This window comes from Vigna unguiculata, chromosome 5 (genome assembly GCF_004118075.2).
Source record: "Vigna unguiculata cultivar IT97K-499-35 chromosome 5, ASM411807v1, whole genome shotgun sequence".
Taxonomy (NCBI): Eukaryota; Viridiplantae; Streptophyta; class Magnoliopsida; order Fabales; family Fabaceae; genus Vigna; species Vigna unguiculata.
The window spans coordinates 4,709,046-4,728,285 of record NC_040283.1 but is presented as its reverse complement, the minus strand read 5'-3'; the positions used below and the strand labels follow the sequence as shown (position 1 = coordinate 4,728,285).

The 19,240-nt window shown below is 31.2% G+C and overlaps 2 protein-coding genes across 2 annotated transcripts; one reads left to right on the top strand and one right to left on the bottom strand.

Annotated features, from left to right (window-relative positions):
* The first annotated feature begins 487 nt into the window (after positions 1–487).
* Positions 488–4,650, top strand: LOC114184888 (probable protein phosphatase 2C 33). Its single transcript, XM_028072271.1, has 5 exons — positions 488–1,672; positions 2,282–2,671; positions 2,781–2,898; positions 3,427–3,650; positions 3,744–4,650. The coding sequence occupies exons 1-5, from the start codon at positions 1,424–1,426 to the stop codon at positions 4,242–4,244; spliced, it is 1,482 nt and encodes a 493-aa protein (XP_027928072.1). The 5' UTR covers positions 488–1,423; the 3' UTR covers positions 4,245–4,650.
* A 2,202-nt stretch (positions 4,651–6,852) lies between these two features.
* On the bottom strand, positions 6,853–12,072 carry LOC114185429 (serine carboxypeptidase-like 20). The gene is made up of 14 exons (XM_028073143.1): positions 11,855–12,072; positions 11,421–11,572; positions 10,875–10,951; positions 10,624–10,746; positions 10,284–10,386; positions 10,003–10,040; positions 9,701–9,802; positions 9,099–9,191; positions 8,728–8,970; positions 8,489–8,554; positions 8,245–8,366; positions 7,998–8,111; positions 7,847–7,892; positions 6,853–7,176 (listed from the first exon to the last, which is right to left on the bottom strand). The coding sequence occupies exons 1-14, from the start codon at positions 11,992–11,994 to the stop codon at positions 7,093–7,095; spliced, it is 1,503 nt and encodes a 500-aa protein (XP_027928944.1). The 5' UTR covers positions 11,995–12,072; the 3' UTR covers positions 6,853–7,092.
* Positions 12,073–19,240: the final 7,168 nt, after the last annotated feature.

Genomic DNA, 19,240 nt, shown 5'->3' with positions numbered 1-19,240 from the left:
AATGAAAAGAATAATTTCCTTTTTTACCGTCTGAGAGTCTATAAACATTAAAAAAAGCAAATTTATTTAAATTTGATAAAATTGATGATGATAATAATAATTTCTATTTCATGGTTAACTTAAGATAAATTTAAATTTAATATTATGATTAAAAAACTGGTGACGTAGAAACAATATACTGCAAAAAAAAAAAAAGCATGTTGTTATGTTTATATAACACTCAGAAGTAAAAATATAGTAGTTTAACATGTTTTAAAAGAAAAGTATATTTGGACAAACATAATTGACACAGAAACTGTTTATACTTCCTGTGAAGATAAATCTTGAAACTTCAATAATACATAGACGAACACGCGTTAAAACAGACAACAATTGACCTTCCGTGAGAATAAGATTTACCAAGTTACTTGGTCGGAAAAATATACATTTCTAAAATTTTATATGTTCTTTAACGCAATGATGGGAAAACTTGTTTTTAAAAGTGGAACAATGAAGGCTTTGTCCAAAATTTTGCTTTGTCTATCTTCTCTTTTCTCTTCTGTGTTAGTTTTTCCTTCTCTCTCCGTCCAAGAGTGACGTCTTCCAGAGACAAGAACGGCTTTGTTTCTGCGTCTCTGCGTCCTCGGTGGTTCAGATTCTTTCCCCACTTTCAACTTGTTTGTTTCTCACTCCATTCGAAATCTCATACACACAACTTCATCATCATACATACATGCACTCTCTTTCTCTCTCCTCCTTCTTCACATTCTTCCTTTTCTACCCACCCATTCTCTTTTCTTCGACTTTCTAGTCAATTCAACCCCCATCGACGCCTCTGATCCAAAGCTCAGAACTTTGCTTTCTGGGTTCGCTTGAACTTCTCGCATGCTGATGTGGGTTACCTTCAAAATACCACCTTGGAGTACATACATCTCGAGTTGCTAACTAATCCCTTTTGTTGATTTTGCAACAGAAGGTTTTTAATAATAAAAAAAAGAGGGTTGTGGCCTTTGTGGGGGATTACGCAGATCTGCATGTTATCTATTATTTGACAATAACAGAAACCAAAAAGAGGAAGAGAGAGAAAAAGAGGAGTGTTGTTTCTTTTCTCTGGTTCTCCACCCATTAAAAAAAGAGAGAGACATCTTTCTTTCTGGTCTTATCCTGAATTCTCTGCCTTGGTTGATGACTGAAGTTGGTTCACTGCCATTTTAGTCATCTCAATCTGAAGTGTGCTGGTGTGATTGTTGTGGTGGTGGTGGTGAAGAGGTTGCGCAAGTGAAAGAAGAAAAATTGAAGGTGGTGGAGAAGTGGTGTTGGGGGATTGCGAAAGGTTTGATTTTTGTTGGTGATTCTCAAAGGGGTTGTGACGGATCCTTCAAGGGAAGAAAGTGGGTGTTCGAGTGGTTTGGAGTGTATTCTTGGCATTCTAAGGGCCCTTAAGATGGGGTCCTGCTTCTCTGCGGAAAGCAGGAGCCCTCACCCCACTTCACCCTCTTCATCTTTCAGAAAGCGCAAGAGCAACGCCAAGAAGAGGCTTGGATCAAGAGCTTCTTCCTTTGAGTATTGGAGGAATGAGCCTCTCCATAGGATCCCTGGGAGGATCTTCCTCAATGGCTCCTCCCAAGTTGCATCCTTGTTCACTCAGCAAGGCAAGAAGGGCACCAACCAGGATGCCATGGTGGTTTGGGAGGTTAGATCCTTTCTCTCACTTTACATTTTCTTATATTTCCCCAATTACCCTCTTTCTGTACTCTTTCTTTTGCTACATTTTGCTCACAATTCAGATCTTTTTCCATCTTAATGTTAGCCAGGTTGATTGATTTACCTCACATTGGATTTTGTGCCCTGCCATATATACATACGAACATGGGTTATTTATGTACATACATACTTACTTACTTACTTATATAACTACTTTTCCAAGTATTATGCTGAGCCTTGTATTTCATTCGGATTTGGTTGTGACGTTTATTGATTGACCAAGTGTGTTCTATTCTATCATGGTTTCTTTGCATATGTAGTTTTGTGCATAGTTATGATTGTTGCTGATCCTTGATTCTCTTTTGCATGACTTTGGCTATGTATGACTGTTTCTGGTTTTGATTGTGATATTGTGAATGAATTAATGATCTAATGTTTTATTCGATGGGGATCACTTGGTGAAAATCTGTGTCTTCCCATTTCATCTGTATCTTGCTATTCTCTTGATTTTGTATTTATTATGGATATGGGAGGGGGAAGCTTTTTGTAGCTATTGCTGAACAGAGTTTTAATTGGTTCTGTTTTCGATGTATTGCAGAACTTTTGTTCTAGACAAGATACTGTTTTCTGTGGAGTTTTTGATGGCCATGGTCCATATGGTCACATGGTTGCAAAAAGAGTGAGAGATTCTCTTCCTCTAAAACTGAATGCCCATTGGGAAGTTAATGTTCCTGGTGAGGAAGTCCTCAAGGAGATTAGCGTTAATCCTGCAGGAAGCATGAACATAGAAGAGGCTGCTTCTGCATCTGCTGATGAGGATCCTCGGGTATCTGTTGATGCTGAAGAAACAGAAAAACACCCTGAAATCTTTCAGACACTTAAGGAATCCTTTTTGACGGCGTTCAAAGTTATGGATAGGGAACTGAAGACCCACCAAAGTATTGATTGTTTTTGTAGCGGAACAACAGCAGTAACTCTGATTAAGCAGGTGTTGCTTTGTAACCTTTGTAACTCTGATTATGTTTTGTTGGAAACTTGTAATTTTCTGCAAAAGAGTTATTTCTTCTGACCATAAAGGATTTTTTGTTCATTTCTAGGGCCATGATCTTATCGTTGGGAATGTTGGTGACTCTAGAGCTGTGTTGGGTACAAGAGCGAATGATGATTCTCTTGTCGCTGTCCAGTTAACTGTGGATCTGAAACCCAATCTTCCAGGTATATATCTCTTGTCTGGCATCAGATTGTTGAGCATCCATTTAGCAATGGAACCTATTTCAATGTCAAGTTCAAATACATGTGAAATACTTGCACACATGGTGTATGATTTATCCAATGAATTTGGATTATCCACTGAGTTTTTGGTACTGACCCTGTGTCGTGTCTTCAAAATGGCACTGATGGATATTGATTTTGATGTTTTAAAATATAGTAGAAACTTTTTTAATGTAACAAAATCAACGTATTTCGAAGGCACAACAGAGAGAAAGCATTACAAAAAAACAGTAAAGAACATGAACTCCTAATGTGTGTGACGAGGTATTGTGTCTGTATGTCATGGCTCATCTCAAATTCAACATCTGCAGAAGCAACCCATTCTTGGTTTTAAAGTTTAAATAGATATTGCTTTAGCCTGTGTATCACTCTGTATTAAGTTGAAAGCTCCCAAATGCAATTTTCATGCTGTGTCATATATGTACGCATTGTTCATATGTCTGACCCAGTTTATTTTTCTCATTTTTACAGCTGAAGAAGAGAGAATTCGCAAATGTAAAGGCCGTGTTTTTGCTCTTCAGGATGAACCCGAAGTTGCTCGTGTCTGGTTGCCGAACAACGACTCACCAGGCCTTGCCATGGCCAGGGCATTCGGTGATTTTTGTCTCAAAGATTTTGGCCTGATATCTGTTCCAGAGATGTCATACAGAAGACTCACCGAAAAAGACGAGTTCATTGTCTTAGCAACAGATGGGGTAGGCAACCTAACTAGCATTGTCACCAACAAAGATTTCCATTTTACTTTGCCTTTTCACATTCATCTCAAGTTTGTTGTTTGTCAATGGCAGATTTGGGATGTTCTCTCAAACAAAGAAGTGGTGGACATAGTGGCAGCCACATCAAGGCGTGCCTCGGCCGCTCGAGCGCTGGTCGAGTCAGCCGTTCGCGCATGGCGGTACAAGTATCCGACCTCCAAAGTGGATGACTGTGCTGTGGTTTGTCTCTTTCTGGACACTGCCTCACACAAATTATGCAGTGCTTCCATTGCCAAGTCCAAGGAACAACCTAGTTCGGCCGTCCAAGTCCACAATGGCGACCGGGGAGACGTTTCGGCCCCGACCGGTCTGGCTAGGTCAGGAACATGCAGGGAGAACGATGAAGGTGAAGGCGAATGTGAAGGTGATGACACCAACAAGAATGAGGAGGAGAAAGAGTCTAAGGAAGATGAAATAGATCCTGAATCAGAAATAGAATGGTCTGCACTTGAAGGAGTGTCTCGTGTGAACACATTGCTAAACCTCCCAAGGTTTGAACCTGACAAAGAAGACATGATGAGAAAACAAAATTGAAAGAAAAATGGTTCAACCAAGGAACGTTGAGTTGAGTTGAGATGGTTTTTTACTTTATATTCCTTTATTTTACTTTGTTTTTGTTCTGTTTTCCATCATCATCATCATCATGATATAGATACATACACACCCTTTTCCTTTTTTTGTTCTTTTGCACACTTTTCTTTTCTGTTGAAGTATTCATGTTCCCTTCACCAATTGGTGTGTTCTCTTGTTTCTTCTGGGTCATGTGTTTGGACTAGAGAAGATGGCCGGGCTGTTTTAGTGTGTCTGGAAAATTTTGTAAAATCAAACTCTTCTTACCATATATTTTTTCTATCAAAGGCCTTACTTGGTTACTTTCTGCTGCATTATGCAGTGTTTTTGAAGATATGTTATTATATTACAACAGTGTTCTTTTTCTTCATCCATGCTGCCTGATTTATCAGGTTTTGAAATAGTTGAATGAAAATCAATTTCATGATTCTGGAAACTAAAAATGAAATCTTTTGGAGGATTAGACATGTGGGTCTGATATGATTATACATGAAGATGAACACTGGTATGGTTGGTTGAGATGAGTGAGTGACGTGGTGGTTGTAGCATGGTTGATGAGTGAGAGTTAATTATTGTTGAAGTAGTTGGAGAGTGATTGAGAAAGAAATTGGAAAAGGTTCATAAATGAAATGAAGTGGCCAAAAATTTTCAAGCTTTTTGGGTCTCTCTTTTAGGGATGGAAATTAATGTGGTGAACAGGAGTAACTCGTGTTTGCTATTATTTGGAGTGTTGTGTGTGAAGCTGGTGACACCACTGTGTTCACACCGATCGGATTCACTGCAAAATTGTCTTTCATTTAATTTTGATTCAATTATTCATACTTATATTGCAGGGCATTTCTTCTGCTCCTCTGATCTACTTTATCAGATAATGAGTTTATCTTTTCAAATTTAGTCTCATAAATTTCAAGGATAAGATTCAGAAAAGTGCAGGGATCTTATTTCTTATATATATATATATATATATATATATTATGAATATTAACTTATATGATTGATGATTTGATTCAAAGGTTGTGGTTACTTGTTTTCATTCTCTCTTTAAATAAGATTTAGTTAAATTTTATATCATTATAAATTTATGTATTTTTAATTAAGTTTTTACTATATTTTTCTTTATTGAATATCTAACATTTTTATACTTTGTAATTGTTGAATTCGTAATTGTTTTGCATTCTCAAATACAATACTATGAATTCGAATAATAATAAAATCAAATTTGTACAAGCCTACTTATCTTCCAAAAAAAAAACGACATCATTTCATTTTATTAAATTTAATACTAAAATAAAAATCAAACTAATCCTATAGAGATGGAAGATAATGTTGTTTGATAAAAATTTCATAGTTTCATCTTTTTTATTGTCCAAATTTATATGTAATTTTAGTGTAAATTTTTATCATACAAATTATTGAGATAAAACTTCAATTTTGGTTAGGGGAAAAACAAATAAAACATATATCATATAATTTTTACGGGTTCTTTTTATTTAGGCTCACAATCAAACATGGTTTTCACTTTAAGTGTGCTAAATTAATTTTTAATAGCAAAGACAAATAACTCTATGAAACATACGAGTCGGGTTAAACCATTTTTACTATAATTTTTTTATAAAACATATTTAATCTTAACAACACATAATAATATAAAATTTACTCATTATACTAAGAAAAAAGAAGAATCAAACAATCATTATAAGAAACTAATCTTATAAGCTGCAATTACACATATGATGAAATGACCAAATTCAAATTCTAAAATGTTTTAAAAGAAAATTTAGTATAATAATGTTGGTGTTTAAGAATCTTACATTTTTTTTATAATATAAATAATATTCATCGAATTTAAATAGAGAAAATTTTAATTTTTTCAAAACTCATTATTATAATCTTTTACTTTGAATCATGCTTATGATATATTATGATAAAGAGTTGAAGTCCTACACATTTAGACCCATTTTATAACTTTATGACAAGATTATCAATTCATGTTTAATCTTTTAATCTGTGTACATAAATTAAGAAATCTAATATGATATTTCCTCTTAATTAACCATATATATAAAATAAGAAAACTCTTATGAATAAATTTTAACACATTAATGATATAAGATTAATTAGAATGAATGTTTATATATAAATATAATAATAATAACTGATTAAAAATCTTGATTTTATTCTATCATTTTTAAAATCACATTAAAAGGATTGAAGAGCTAAATATTTGCATTATTAATGCCATATTAATATCTTTCACCAACATGTTGTTGACATTGCTAAACAAACTTTTATGACTGAACAGAGAAGGTGCTAGACAATGGATTAACTTCAATCTCAAATGTATTAAATACGAATGACCAAGAAAAGAAAAGAGTTGAAATTAAAAATAACTTTAACCATTGAAAATATTTTTTTAATTAAAAGTTGCTTCAACTTTAGTAATATACTTATTTTATTGTCAAGACTTTATAAGTTGAAAATAATTTACAAACATATCATAGCGTTGTTCTAAAATCTAAAGCAGCCTAAATTCAGAAGCAAATAAAGAAAGGTGGTAGAATGACAGTTACAAAAAAAAAAAAAAAGGTTTATAAGATTACAAATTTGTTGCATCAATATCCTCTCTTCGAAAGGATTGATGTATGAAACAAAGTACACTTAAATAATAATTAATCCATTACATATTTTTTTCATAACTCTAATCCATTGCACATGTAATGTAAGTGATGTATTAATCACAAACTTAGGTAAAACTAGAATTAACAACAGTGTGCTTATTTTTACCCCACATAAGATCAATGCATGCATTTACTTATATTTTCTTTCCCTCCAACCAATGGCTGAAAAATTCCAACGCTTCCCGTGGCTTATATTCCGGCACGGTGTGCCCAGCTCCCTGTACCAAACCCATGTCTAAGAGAGTTTCTATAGTAAAACCAGTAACAGTTTTCATTTATCTGTTTCTTGAGTTAATTAATAGTTAAATGAGTTTAAACTTATCAAAAGTAATTTCAATTCAGAATTACATCTAAGGAAATAAAACAAAATCAGTAAATAATAGTCTTTTGGAAATTGATTCCTAATAAGCTATGAAGCCCGGATTCTGACACGTATGATATGATAAGGACACGGAGATACGGCTAAATTGAAAAACAAAGGACACAGGACACTACATACATATAAATATTAGTTTCAAACTTTTAACTAACAAATTGTCAACTAACACAAAAATGAATCTAATTTATCAATCTAATATCTAAAAAAATGAAAAGTAGTGATCATATAATATTTTTTTCCTTATTTTTATAATCATAATAGAAACTTATGTGATAAATTTATAAGTTTATAGGTTTTTTTTAGAAAATCATTGAATTTGTGGTTATTAACATTGTGTTGGAGTTATGTCAAAATCATGTTAAAGACAAAAAAAATGTCTTTTAAATTGGATACTTGACTGATACATGTCGTATGAGTGTCGGTGTCTGATACATGTCAGACACGAGACACGCTGTTGATGAGGCGTGTCCGAGCGTCATAACTAATAAGTGGTAATTAAGTTGACTTACCTTGATTGTTAGGAATGTGAGGTTGTTCTCGTACTCTTGCAAGTACCTGTGTAATGCCATTTCAAATAATTGACCATAGTTTATGTTAATCATACTAATCTGGATCATATTTAATTGAAGAACTTTGTTAATTATGTTAATAAATGCATACCCAGCAACTTGGTCGTTTAAGTTCCATGGCCTCCATTCATCCACAATCTTATATCCCAGAGATCGAGTCCAAGCCTCACTTCCAGTAAATGGTACACACATATCATGGTCACCACTGCCATGAACCATCATCATATACATACATGAAACAATGGAGGAGGTTAACTAATTGATTAAGGATTTCAAAAAAGTAATTAGTAGTTAACCAAGTTCCAACTATAATTAGTGAAAATGAAGGTGATATATACCTGAAAATAAGTGCCTTGTAACCCCTCTTGGTTAGGTTCTTGTGGTAGGGAATCATGCTTCCAGCATTGTGATAGTACTCTATCCTATCTGTACATAATTCCCATGCACCCGCCACACTTTCCTGTTCATGTGCATCAAAACTAATCAATTAATTAATCCTCATTCGTGATTATATATATACTTTAATATAACTGTTAAAGTAAACATAGTTAATAGATGCTAATTATTACAATGATTACCTACCGATTCAGCATGAATGGCTTTTCTGACAGCATCGTTGTTTAGCCATGAGCTTGCTACTTCATCATTCTGCTCTTTGCCAGATAAAAAAAAAAAACGATTCATTTTATCATTTCATCTCAACTATAACATGTTACATGTGTATATGACAAGTCTGTCGTGTCATTGTCTTATTTTCAAGAAAGTACTAGATTATAATCTGTGAATACAAAATGATTTTTGAGACATGATTGAAAACTTACAACACAAGCGACATGCCTCGTTTGAGTTGTTTCAGACAATTGAGGCCATAATGTGACAAGACCAGGTTTGACTGGTGCTCGAAAAGGCCATGCTCTTCCGAACATTCTCTTCCTCACAGGGAGAGGCTTCTCAGTAACTCCTAATTGCTTGAAACTTTTTGGTAAGCTTCCATTTTCTATGGCTTCGTCAGGGAAATGGTAGCATGGCTCTAGTATATTGTACACGTTAAGCCCATCAATGGCCTGAAAATATATATATACAGCAGTCATGATCATGTACTCAGCAAAGCGACACTAATCTTAATTATTGTTCATAATGAGCTGAAGAAGAAAAGAAAACCGTGGATGCTCTTTTTATATGAATGTCTCACCCTATCAACTTTAACAATGCTCTTATAACACGGATCATTTTCGTCCAAAGAGTAAGCATCGTAGTAGTTTCCTTTGCATGTAGCTTGTAAATCCTGCACATATAATTGAATTCCGTAATAAAACTAAGTAACAGAATACTATGTTTTGTGTTGTTAAAATTCTACTGTTGTTCAGATAAGATTTCAGTCTCTAAGAGAGGGGTATTTATATTGCTAATAATTAGTTACCTAGTATCTTATAATTTTCGTGATAGATTTTCTTGTTTAGATAAATGTCGTGTAGTTATGCCTAAAATCTTAGTTTTCAGACAGTGATCTAAGGATTTTTTTCTGAAAGCACGAGATAATCAGTCATTTTCTGGTTTTTCATATAAGTTTTGCTGCAAGAGGCTTTGGGTGCATGAAGAAGTGCTATGGACTTATGGCTGATAATAACATCATGAGCATGCAGAACTCTATAACAGGACATAACATCAAAGGAAAACCATAATGCTGCATAATTCTTGTACTATATTAACTTGGAAAGTGGGGTACACCTTGTATAAAAGAAATTAGATGGTAAATAAATTAAGTTGTGCGAGAAATTAATATTTATTCAGCACCTCATAGATACTGTCGGATATGAGGCCCATCCCATGCACAAATGGGATGAGAGCATTGCCATCAAATATTTCGTCCGTGACACCATTTCCAACCAAGTAACCCTACACAAAAAACAAAAACTCAAAGGTAAGTTAAGGTATTCTAGTTTTCTACGTCAAACTATGAAAGTAATTTTCATATATAATATCCCTTTATTATTTTTTTATTCATCTTATTAAGAAATTGATCTCATTCTTAATTATGGAAATGTCCAATATAAAACCATCTCATAATATTTTATTATACCTAAAAAAGTATGTACCTTAAAATTGATCACGGGCTTTGTACCACTCTGGATTCCTGGCATTATACACAAATAGTTTATGCTCATAAATCACCGATCATGTAAAAATATATATACATAGCAAGTTGGAATTAAAAACTTTAGGGTATGTATAGTACATTCTGAGTATGTAAATTTTTTTATACTACATAAATGGACTCACAGTCACAGACAACAGTTTAAAATTTAATTAAAACTATATAAATTCATGAAGAATGCATGGTATTGTTTACTGTAGAATTGGACTTTAGCACTGTTACCTTTGGCCACTTCAAAAGCCAGAGTAGGGACATAAACTCCAGCGAAAGACTCTCCAGCAATATAAAATGGATTAGCCTGAAATTCTGGGAATTGCTGAAACCACTGCCAATAGAAGAGATCCAAAACAAACAAGTATCATTAATTATGATCACTATTTGCAATTATGCACGATGCTGCTTCGTGCGTATCATTGTGGCGTGCAAACATAGAATTAATAAAGATTGGCGTGTCGTGATATACTATACTAACTGTGTTGTAATCTCTTCTATTAATTTGTGCATGTTCCGATGTTAATGTTCATTCTGTTTCAAATGGCAATGTCTTTTTTGTTGGATGTACCTTTAAGAGGAAAAGATGGGTATCAGACGCAGTTTGCAGGTCCCCAGTAACATATTTGCTTGTGTTCTTGGAATAAGAGAGTCCAACACCAGCAGGAGAATCCAAATATATAATGTTGGAAACCTGAAATCAATCAACATTATGGATAAACATGGTTACTATAAAGACATTAATTTACTTTATTTTAACTCTCTCTATTTGACTAATGTAGCAATATTGATTTGCAGAGTGACGTTCTTAGCCAAACCAACCTTTGACCAGCTGTAAGGATTGATATGCAAAGTGGGTAGATTCTCTTTTGATTTTGCAGCCTCAAAGTTGAATGGTCCTGCATGCACCCACCCACACATTTCACAATCACACACATAATCAACACAAAAAGTAATAACAATAATAATAATTATAATATAATATAATAGTAATGATTCAAGGTGAGGAGAAAAAGACCTCCCAGGAAACAGAAATATCTAACGTTTTACTCTTGTGTGCAAGTGTTCGAACAGTTGGGGTGCGAAATTAATACAAAAACGCGTAATATTTATTAAAACTTGGTCCCCAGTTTGATAAAGAAGCGGCAACTTCTAACCAGAAAAAATTAAAAAAACAAAAAGGTTTGAAATTTGAAACTGTTCGTGGAGTAGATGGAACATGACGAGGTTAATGTGGCAGAATTAATTAACGTAGACCCCTGTCCATACCGAAACAGTTGGAGATTAAATACGACGAGACATGGAAATAAAGTAGCATGATTATTGTTCCCCAGGAATAATAAAAAAAGGGTACAATGATTAACATACCATGCTCATAAACGAAGCCATCGAAGCTTGAACACCCAGGTCCACCATTCAACCACAGCACCACTGGGTCCTTCTCTGCACTTCTCTCTGAACTCACGAAGTAGTAGAACAGGTTCTTCCCACTCTTATAATCTCCATCAATACTTATATATCTGAACCCACACAAAAAAATTCTAACTCACTCGCACCACTTTTTCTCCATATAAAACTACTCAGAACATCATGTATTATACATCATACCTTATTTGATTAAATCATTTTCCAACAAAATCGTACCACAATTAACAAAGAAAATTTTGGCAGAGGTGAATGAAGTGTTAGGCTTGAAATATAAACTCTAATGACTTGACTGCATCGTTAGAATAAGGGAGGATGCATTCGTTTATATACTCTGTGTTGCTAATATTTCTGTTAGATGTGGGACTAAGACGTACCCTGAATAGTGGTTGGATGGGAAACTGGAGTTGAAGCCAGGGAGTTGTGTGACGCGAGATTGAGGAGGAGCAGCTTGAACATGGATCCAATGAGCCAACAAGAGGATGATGAAGAGTGATAGAAAGTTTTGATTTTCCATGGCCGTTGAAATTTGGTGGGTGTTTGTGTGAATTCCTCACCCAATGAGTCTCTCCGAGTGTGTGGGGAAGAAAACAAACTGAAGGAATGAAGCAATGAGAAAAGCATCATGAGTGTGTTTATATATACATATATGTGTATAGATAGATATATGAGGGTTGTGTGTGAGTGTGTGTGTGAATTGAAAGGTATTGAAAAAGGAAAGAAAGGAATCAGTGATTAAGCTGTAGTGTAACAGTGAAGGTAGGAGAAGAAAGCATTATTCGATTAAAAAATGGTGTTTTTGAAAAAAGGTGAGTTTGGAATTTATACCACAGAAATGTAAGAAAGTTAAGAAGAAAAAAACTGCAGCATGGGCGAGTCAGAGTCACCACGTGTGTTTATGTCTCTAACCATTTCCTCTGTTGTTGTTATTTTGCCTCTGCTTCTGTTTCTGTTTCTGCAATCATATTTATAACACAAACTTCGTACCTCAGTTTTATACATTCTCGTACAAATACACCACTAGATTATGTCTCACGGTTACATGCTGGAATAATTCGAGTTAAGATTTTGACAAAAATTGGAGCATTATTTTTGGATTCAGCAATTTTTCTATGTGCTTATAATTGTAGAACGTGAAATTTCGACAAAAGCACGTTTGGAGAACAAAATAAATTTGTAGGTATAAATTATGAAACGAAGAATGAGAAATAGTAAGTCTCCCCACAGAAATCACGGAGGGAAAAGCGGAGAATACTTACAAAATAAACAGATAAGAGATGCTTCTGACTTGACACGAACAAAATAAACAGGTATGCTACAAAATAATTAATCTCTTAGAGTTAAAGAATAAATAAATAACTTTTTATTTTATTTTATTTTATGCATGCGAAGAAACTATTCAATGAAATAAATTATTCTTTTCTTCTCTTTTTTTCTTCCGAAGAAGGAAATTCTTCATTTGTGGTTGTTAATTCAAGTCAACAAAGGATTGAAAAAATCGTGTCTGAGTATTCTAAGATATTTTTTTTCTTACGAATATGTGAATTAAATACCCATTTCGTGACGAATGGTGCATAATATAATATAGAATTTGATAACATAATTAATATATTACTATATACCTAATTTTTTGTGTTGTATGATTTGTTTATTTTATTGCTTATTATATTATTATGGTGCGATATATTTAAGGATAGGTTATAAAACTATTTTCTATTCCTTCATCTATGTTTTCTATTTTTATTATTATTAACACTACTTATAATTATCCATTTTTTCTAATATAGGCTAAAATAATTTAATATTATTTTGTGTGTACTATTTGTGGACACAATTAAAGTTTATTGTCCTTTATATACATTGTGAGATATTGATTTCGACGTTAGCATCGGGCAAGAAGAATCACTTATATATATATATATATATATATATATATATATATATATATATATATATATATATATATATATATATATATATATATATATATATATATATATATATATATATATATATATATATATATGAGTCATAAAAAAACAAAATATGCAAAGTGTCTTCCCAAGAATGAGAAATAATTTTCTTTGTTTATTTTCAAGCTATAATGGAGTGTTATTTAAGTTATATTGGAAAGGGAGTCTTCAATATCACACAAAAATGACTTATGCACACACTTTTTTTTTTTTATTGTTTCTTTAAGTATTTCTTATAAGAGGATACTTTTTTTTATAAAAAATTGGAAATAGTTTATTTTTGGTAAGGAATTGAAAAAAGTGAAAGTATAAAATTTTATTGAACTAATTGAACTATTTAAAATTAGGATATTTTTTCAAGTAGTATAATTTGAACTTTTTTAAATTATAAAATCAATGTATTATTTGATAGTGTCAAAGGACCCTAATTTATCGTTTTGCGGTGTCGATGTATCACTCCTCAAAGTTTTGTCAGTCTTAGTTGAAAATATTTTGAAGAGCTTTAATGAAAAAATAATTAACTAAAAAGTTCATTAATATTAAAAATTATGAACTATTGTAATTATTCAATACTTAGAAATAATATTTTTACCTAGTAGTAACTAAAATATTTTATATAGACAAGAAAAATCAAAATGTAATAATGTTATTTGAATATGTTGAAAATGCTAAAATTGTTTAGGGTGATGTAATCTTGAATTTTTCCTAATGTCACTTTATGGTTTAGTGAACAATCCCTGTTTAAAGAAAAATTCTCCAAGTTCAAGAATCGATGAAGTAGTCGTAATTAGATAAAATTAATATCGATGATTGTTTTGGTTGATAAAAATAGATATTATTTGTTGGAGGACATGAAACGTTTTGGTTGTTTTTAGCAACATCGATCACTTCAAAGAAACTTGTGGAGTCTCTATGTAATGTCATTGCCGGCATTAATTAAAGAAACAAAGAGGGTGAGAAAATTAAGGACCCAAAGCAAAACAAATTTTGGATAGAAAAATGGTAAACTCCTATTTGGAAAAGTAATCACAAGAATCAACCCTAATTAAACAAAGACAAAAATGATTAGGGTGGTCTTTGCTTTAATTAATAATAGCATGAAGATGAGAAGTATTTAGTTGGATGTTCCTTTCTTTGTGGAATAATGGAACAGAATTTCATCTCACACACCTTCTTTATATCAATCATTTATGCCATTCTGGCAAACATGTTTGCATTTTTGTCTTCATTCTTCACGTCCTTGGACTATTGCTTTTTAATGCAACGTGTTTCAATATTATTAAAATTTTAAGTATCAGTTTTACGTTAGATAAAAAAAATAATATTTTATAAGAAATAAAACCTATATATTTTTGTTTGAAGTAAATATGTTTTTGGTTATTTTGACTGAAAATTGAAATTAGTTTTTTTTTTTAACTTTGAATCAATTTAGTCTCTCATCTTTGAAAATGCATAGATTTAATTTTTTAAAAAAAAAATTTTTTAATTGATTTGACATTTTAAGCATATTTCATTATACTATTTTAGTTTGTTTACATTGTTTGAACATATTGTTTGTGCATTTGAAACGTTAAATAAACTTAATAAAATTTGGTTAAAAAAATTAAATTCATACATTTATAAAGTTGAGGGACTAATATCAATTTTTATTAAAAATTGAAGGACTTAAAACATGTTCAATTCTATTTGTTTTAAAGATTTGAATAAAAAATAACGTAAATTTTATATATAAATTGAATTTAAGTCATATTGATATTGTATTTATCGTTAATTCTTCTCGAAAGACTTAAAATTTGGATTATTTGTATTGTTTATCTAACGTACCTTCAAAATATACTAATAATAACTGATTTTAAAGTTTTAAAATATATTATTTTTTTAAAATATTAACATAATATAATTTTAATGTTGAACAAAAAGACAACACAAAAAATTTGATCGAGAATGTGAACCAAAAGACTTGGTGAGCATGAAACCTAGAGCACTGTATGAGTCGAAAATAAGTGGCATTGACATAGGACACAAGTGTAGTAGTTAGTGGGAGATTAATGATGGCGTTGATTTGTGTGAATTATGCGTTTGTGGCCCCTTCCTTTCTCCACCTTTCATTAATTCAAACAATGGACAAAAATGGTTTCCTTTTCCTTTTCACAGTTCACTTTTTGTGAATCTCTATGTATGACTCAGTTGGGGTGGTTGATGTAGTTGCTTTGCTATTTCATTATAAAATTGCTAAGGCTGTGTTTTAATGTAAAAGGTTGCATGTTCCAATACTTCTCTTCTCATGGATTTCAACAAACTTTGCTTATTGTTAATTAATTTCTTCTATTTGTTTCTCTAAACAAATGTGGAATAAGAAGAGACTTGTTCCACTTCTCCTTCAACTTTGGTACCACCACTTGCTCTTTCACTTTCACACAATCTTATCCACACATTCCCTTCAAATTTATATCAGAGGCTCCACATTCTGTGTTACACAACACTTTCAACAATGTATTTGGGACTTCATATATTGATTAGAGATGAAAATAACTTACAAAATATAAATAGGTAATTCATTTGATATGATTGAATAATATTTAAAGTTCATACATCATGTATTAGAATTAGCCATAATAAAATGTAACAAATTGTCGATGTGAATTCATTAAACTTTATCTCATTTTAGTCTCATTAATAAAGGAATATATTTGTATCTATCACTTATCAACCGGGGTGGAATACTAAGAGAGACATGTTTTTTTGGGTGGATGTACTATTCACAAGGGATGTGAAAAGAGCTTTTTTATATTTTGGGGTCTATTTGAAGTGAAATTTGTATAAATGAGTTCGTTCATTTTTTTTGCCAAAAAGGTTAAGTCGTCAGGGTGGGAGGCGACATTACAAGTGAAGTCATCCTCCACCCAGTCGGTTTCTTTATTTTTGTTTAAAAGGCAATATCGTCCTGTAAGGACGTTTTGTGTGTGGTGGAAAAACTGAAGTCGTCGTCTAATATGACAACTTCACTTTTTCAGTCTTTTTTCGTAATTAATGATTTTAAACAAAAGTACGTAAAATTGATAATTGAATTTTTTTAAAAAAGTAATGAAAAGTGAAAAGTTAATAAAAAAAGAAAAATAATCAAAACTGAAAAATTTGAAAAAAAGAAAAAATAATGAAAACTGATAAATTTGAAAAAAAAATAGGAAAAATAATGAAATCTGAAATATTTGAAAAAAAAAGAAAAATAATGAAAAGTGAAAATTTTGAAAAATAAATAAAAGATAATGAAACAAAAAAAGTGAAAAGTGAAGTTGTCATGTTAGAGGATCACTTCACTTTTCATTTGAAACCAAAATTGTCGTCTCCAACGACGATATTGTTTTTAAAATAAAAAACGAAATCGGTCGGGTGGAGGACAACTTCACCTTAATGTCGTCCTCCCCCATAATGACTTGACCCAATTTTGAAAAAAAAAATCAACACACCCTATTTTACAATTTTATGGTCAAACAGGCCCTGAAATACAAAAAAGCCAATGGAAAAAAATGATTAGGAGGTGACTGGCGTGTTCTTTTGGAGGTGATAGAAGATGATGGGAGGAGATGATTAAAGGTATTGACTAAAAATTCAATCTCACCATCTATAGTGATATGAGATTAGAAGGTGACACAACTAAATTTACCAAATTACCTTTCATTATTTAATTTTGTGTTAAATATGTTTTTTATCCTTCAAATTTCAGTGAATTTTGAAATTAGTCCCTCATCAAAACTTTATATCAATTTAGTCCTTAATATTTCAAAATGCGTGAATTTAGTCCTTTTAACCAAATTTTGTTAAGTTTATATGACGTTTCAACCACATTTCATGATAGTATTTAAGTTAACATTGAAGCAAAAATGTGTCAAACAGTGTAAATAATTTAAATACTATCATGAAATGCGCTTGAAACGTCAGATAAACTTAACAAAATTTGGTTAAAAGGACTAAATTCACACATTTTGAAAGATGAAGGACTAAATTGGTCAAAAGCTTTATGAGAGACTAATTCCAAATTTCGCTGAAACTTGAGGGACCAAAAACATATTTAACCCTTTAATTTTTGTTACATGTGATTTAGCAATTAAAATCAATACACCCGTGCTTTTAGTTCATTTCCTTAATTCTATGTTAACGATAATAATAATTGATTATGGTTATAATAAAAAATTATTACTTTTAAAACTACTATTAAAAAGTTTCCATGTAAATTAATTATTTTCCACCTTATATATTAAATTTATTTTTATACAAAATATATTGTATCATTCATTTTTTATAAATATTTTTTTATATTTTCAATCATTCAATAAAATTTATAAAATAATTTAAAATTATTTATATGTAATTTGATATTACTTGTAACAATAGGGACATTTTGGTAATCTAACTTTTTTTTTCTATTAAAAGTTTTTTTAATATATCACATCAGTCAATTCAATCACAAACTCTCACAAACTTCACTCTCTACATCACTCTAGAATCACCTCTGAATCACTTAAAAAAAATAACACAATTTTCACCCTCTAATCCTTTTCATCTTTTCCTCTCTCTCTCTCTCTCTCTCCCTCTCCCTCTCCCTCTCCCTCTCCCTCTCCCCCTCTCCCCCCCCCCTCTCTCTCTCTATCTCTATCTCTCTATCTCTCTCTCTATTTTTTATTTAATATATTTTATATATTTGACATCTCCATAACAGTTTATCAAGTGTTTGATGTAAACAAATATGTAAATCTTATTTTTTAATATCATTATAAATGAATGAAGAATATCACATAACTATATAATAAAGGAATCAAATAATTACAAAAAAGTAAAATTTATCATCTATGTAACTTATTTTATCATTAAAAAAAATTTCGTTAACAACTAATTTTAGTGACAAATTATTAATCATTAATGATTAATTTAGATATTATTTTACAAAGTAAAAAATTATTACTAAAATATTCATTATATTATAGTTACTAATAGTTTCTTTTTAATAAAATTGGTTAGTATTTCTTTTTAGTGTATCTACATATTTGATGATTTCTAGTATCAATTTAAAAAATTAATTATTATTTATACTCATATTTGTATTAATTTGAAATTTTTTGTGTTAAAATATGAAAGAATTGATACTATATACCGAAATGATTTCATTTATTATTTCAAATAAAAACTATTTAAAATCTATTTTAACGGTATTTTTGTTAGATTTATCGTATAATAATAATATTATTATTATTATTTATTTATTTATTTATGAAGTAATTACAAATTTGTATTTTTATAATGTATTTGGTTCGACATCATTTAGACGTGTAATTGATTTCAACTATAAAATTCATCTTAAATTAAATATAAATTTCACGTCAATAAAAATCAAATATTTGTTTCTTCGTCAAATAATCGATTCCACCTTTACTAACACGTTACGAAACACACGCTTAATATAACATTTGAGTACGTTTGACCTAATGACTTCAAATCATTCTCATTCAAACTTGGTATATTCGGTAAAACAGATGCAAAATTACATGTGGGACACACCATTACTTAATTCCCATGTTACTTCATTGCGTCACAACATGGATACGTACGATAACATTTTAGTATTACAAGACAAAAAAAAGAAATGTAATGTGTTTTTTCTCTCTTTCAACATTTCTCTCATTTTCCTCCATGAATATATTATTTTACTTTCTTTCAGCACTCATTTTATTTATTACATTATTTTAAAAAGTTATACTTTTTTTCTTATTTTGAAATATAAATATTCTTTGGGCC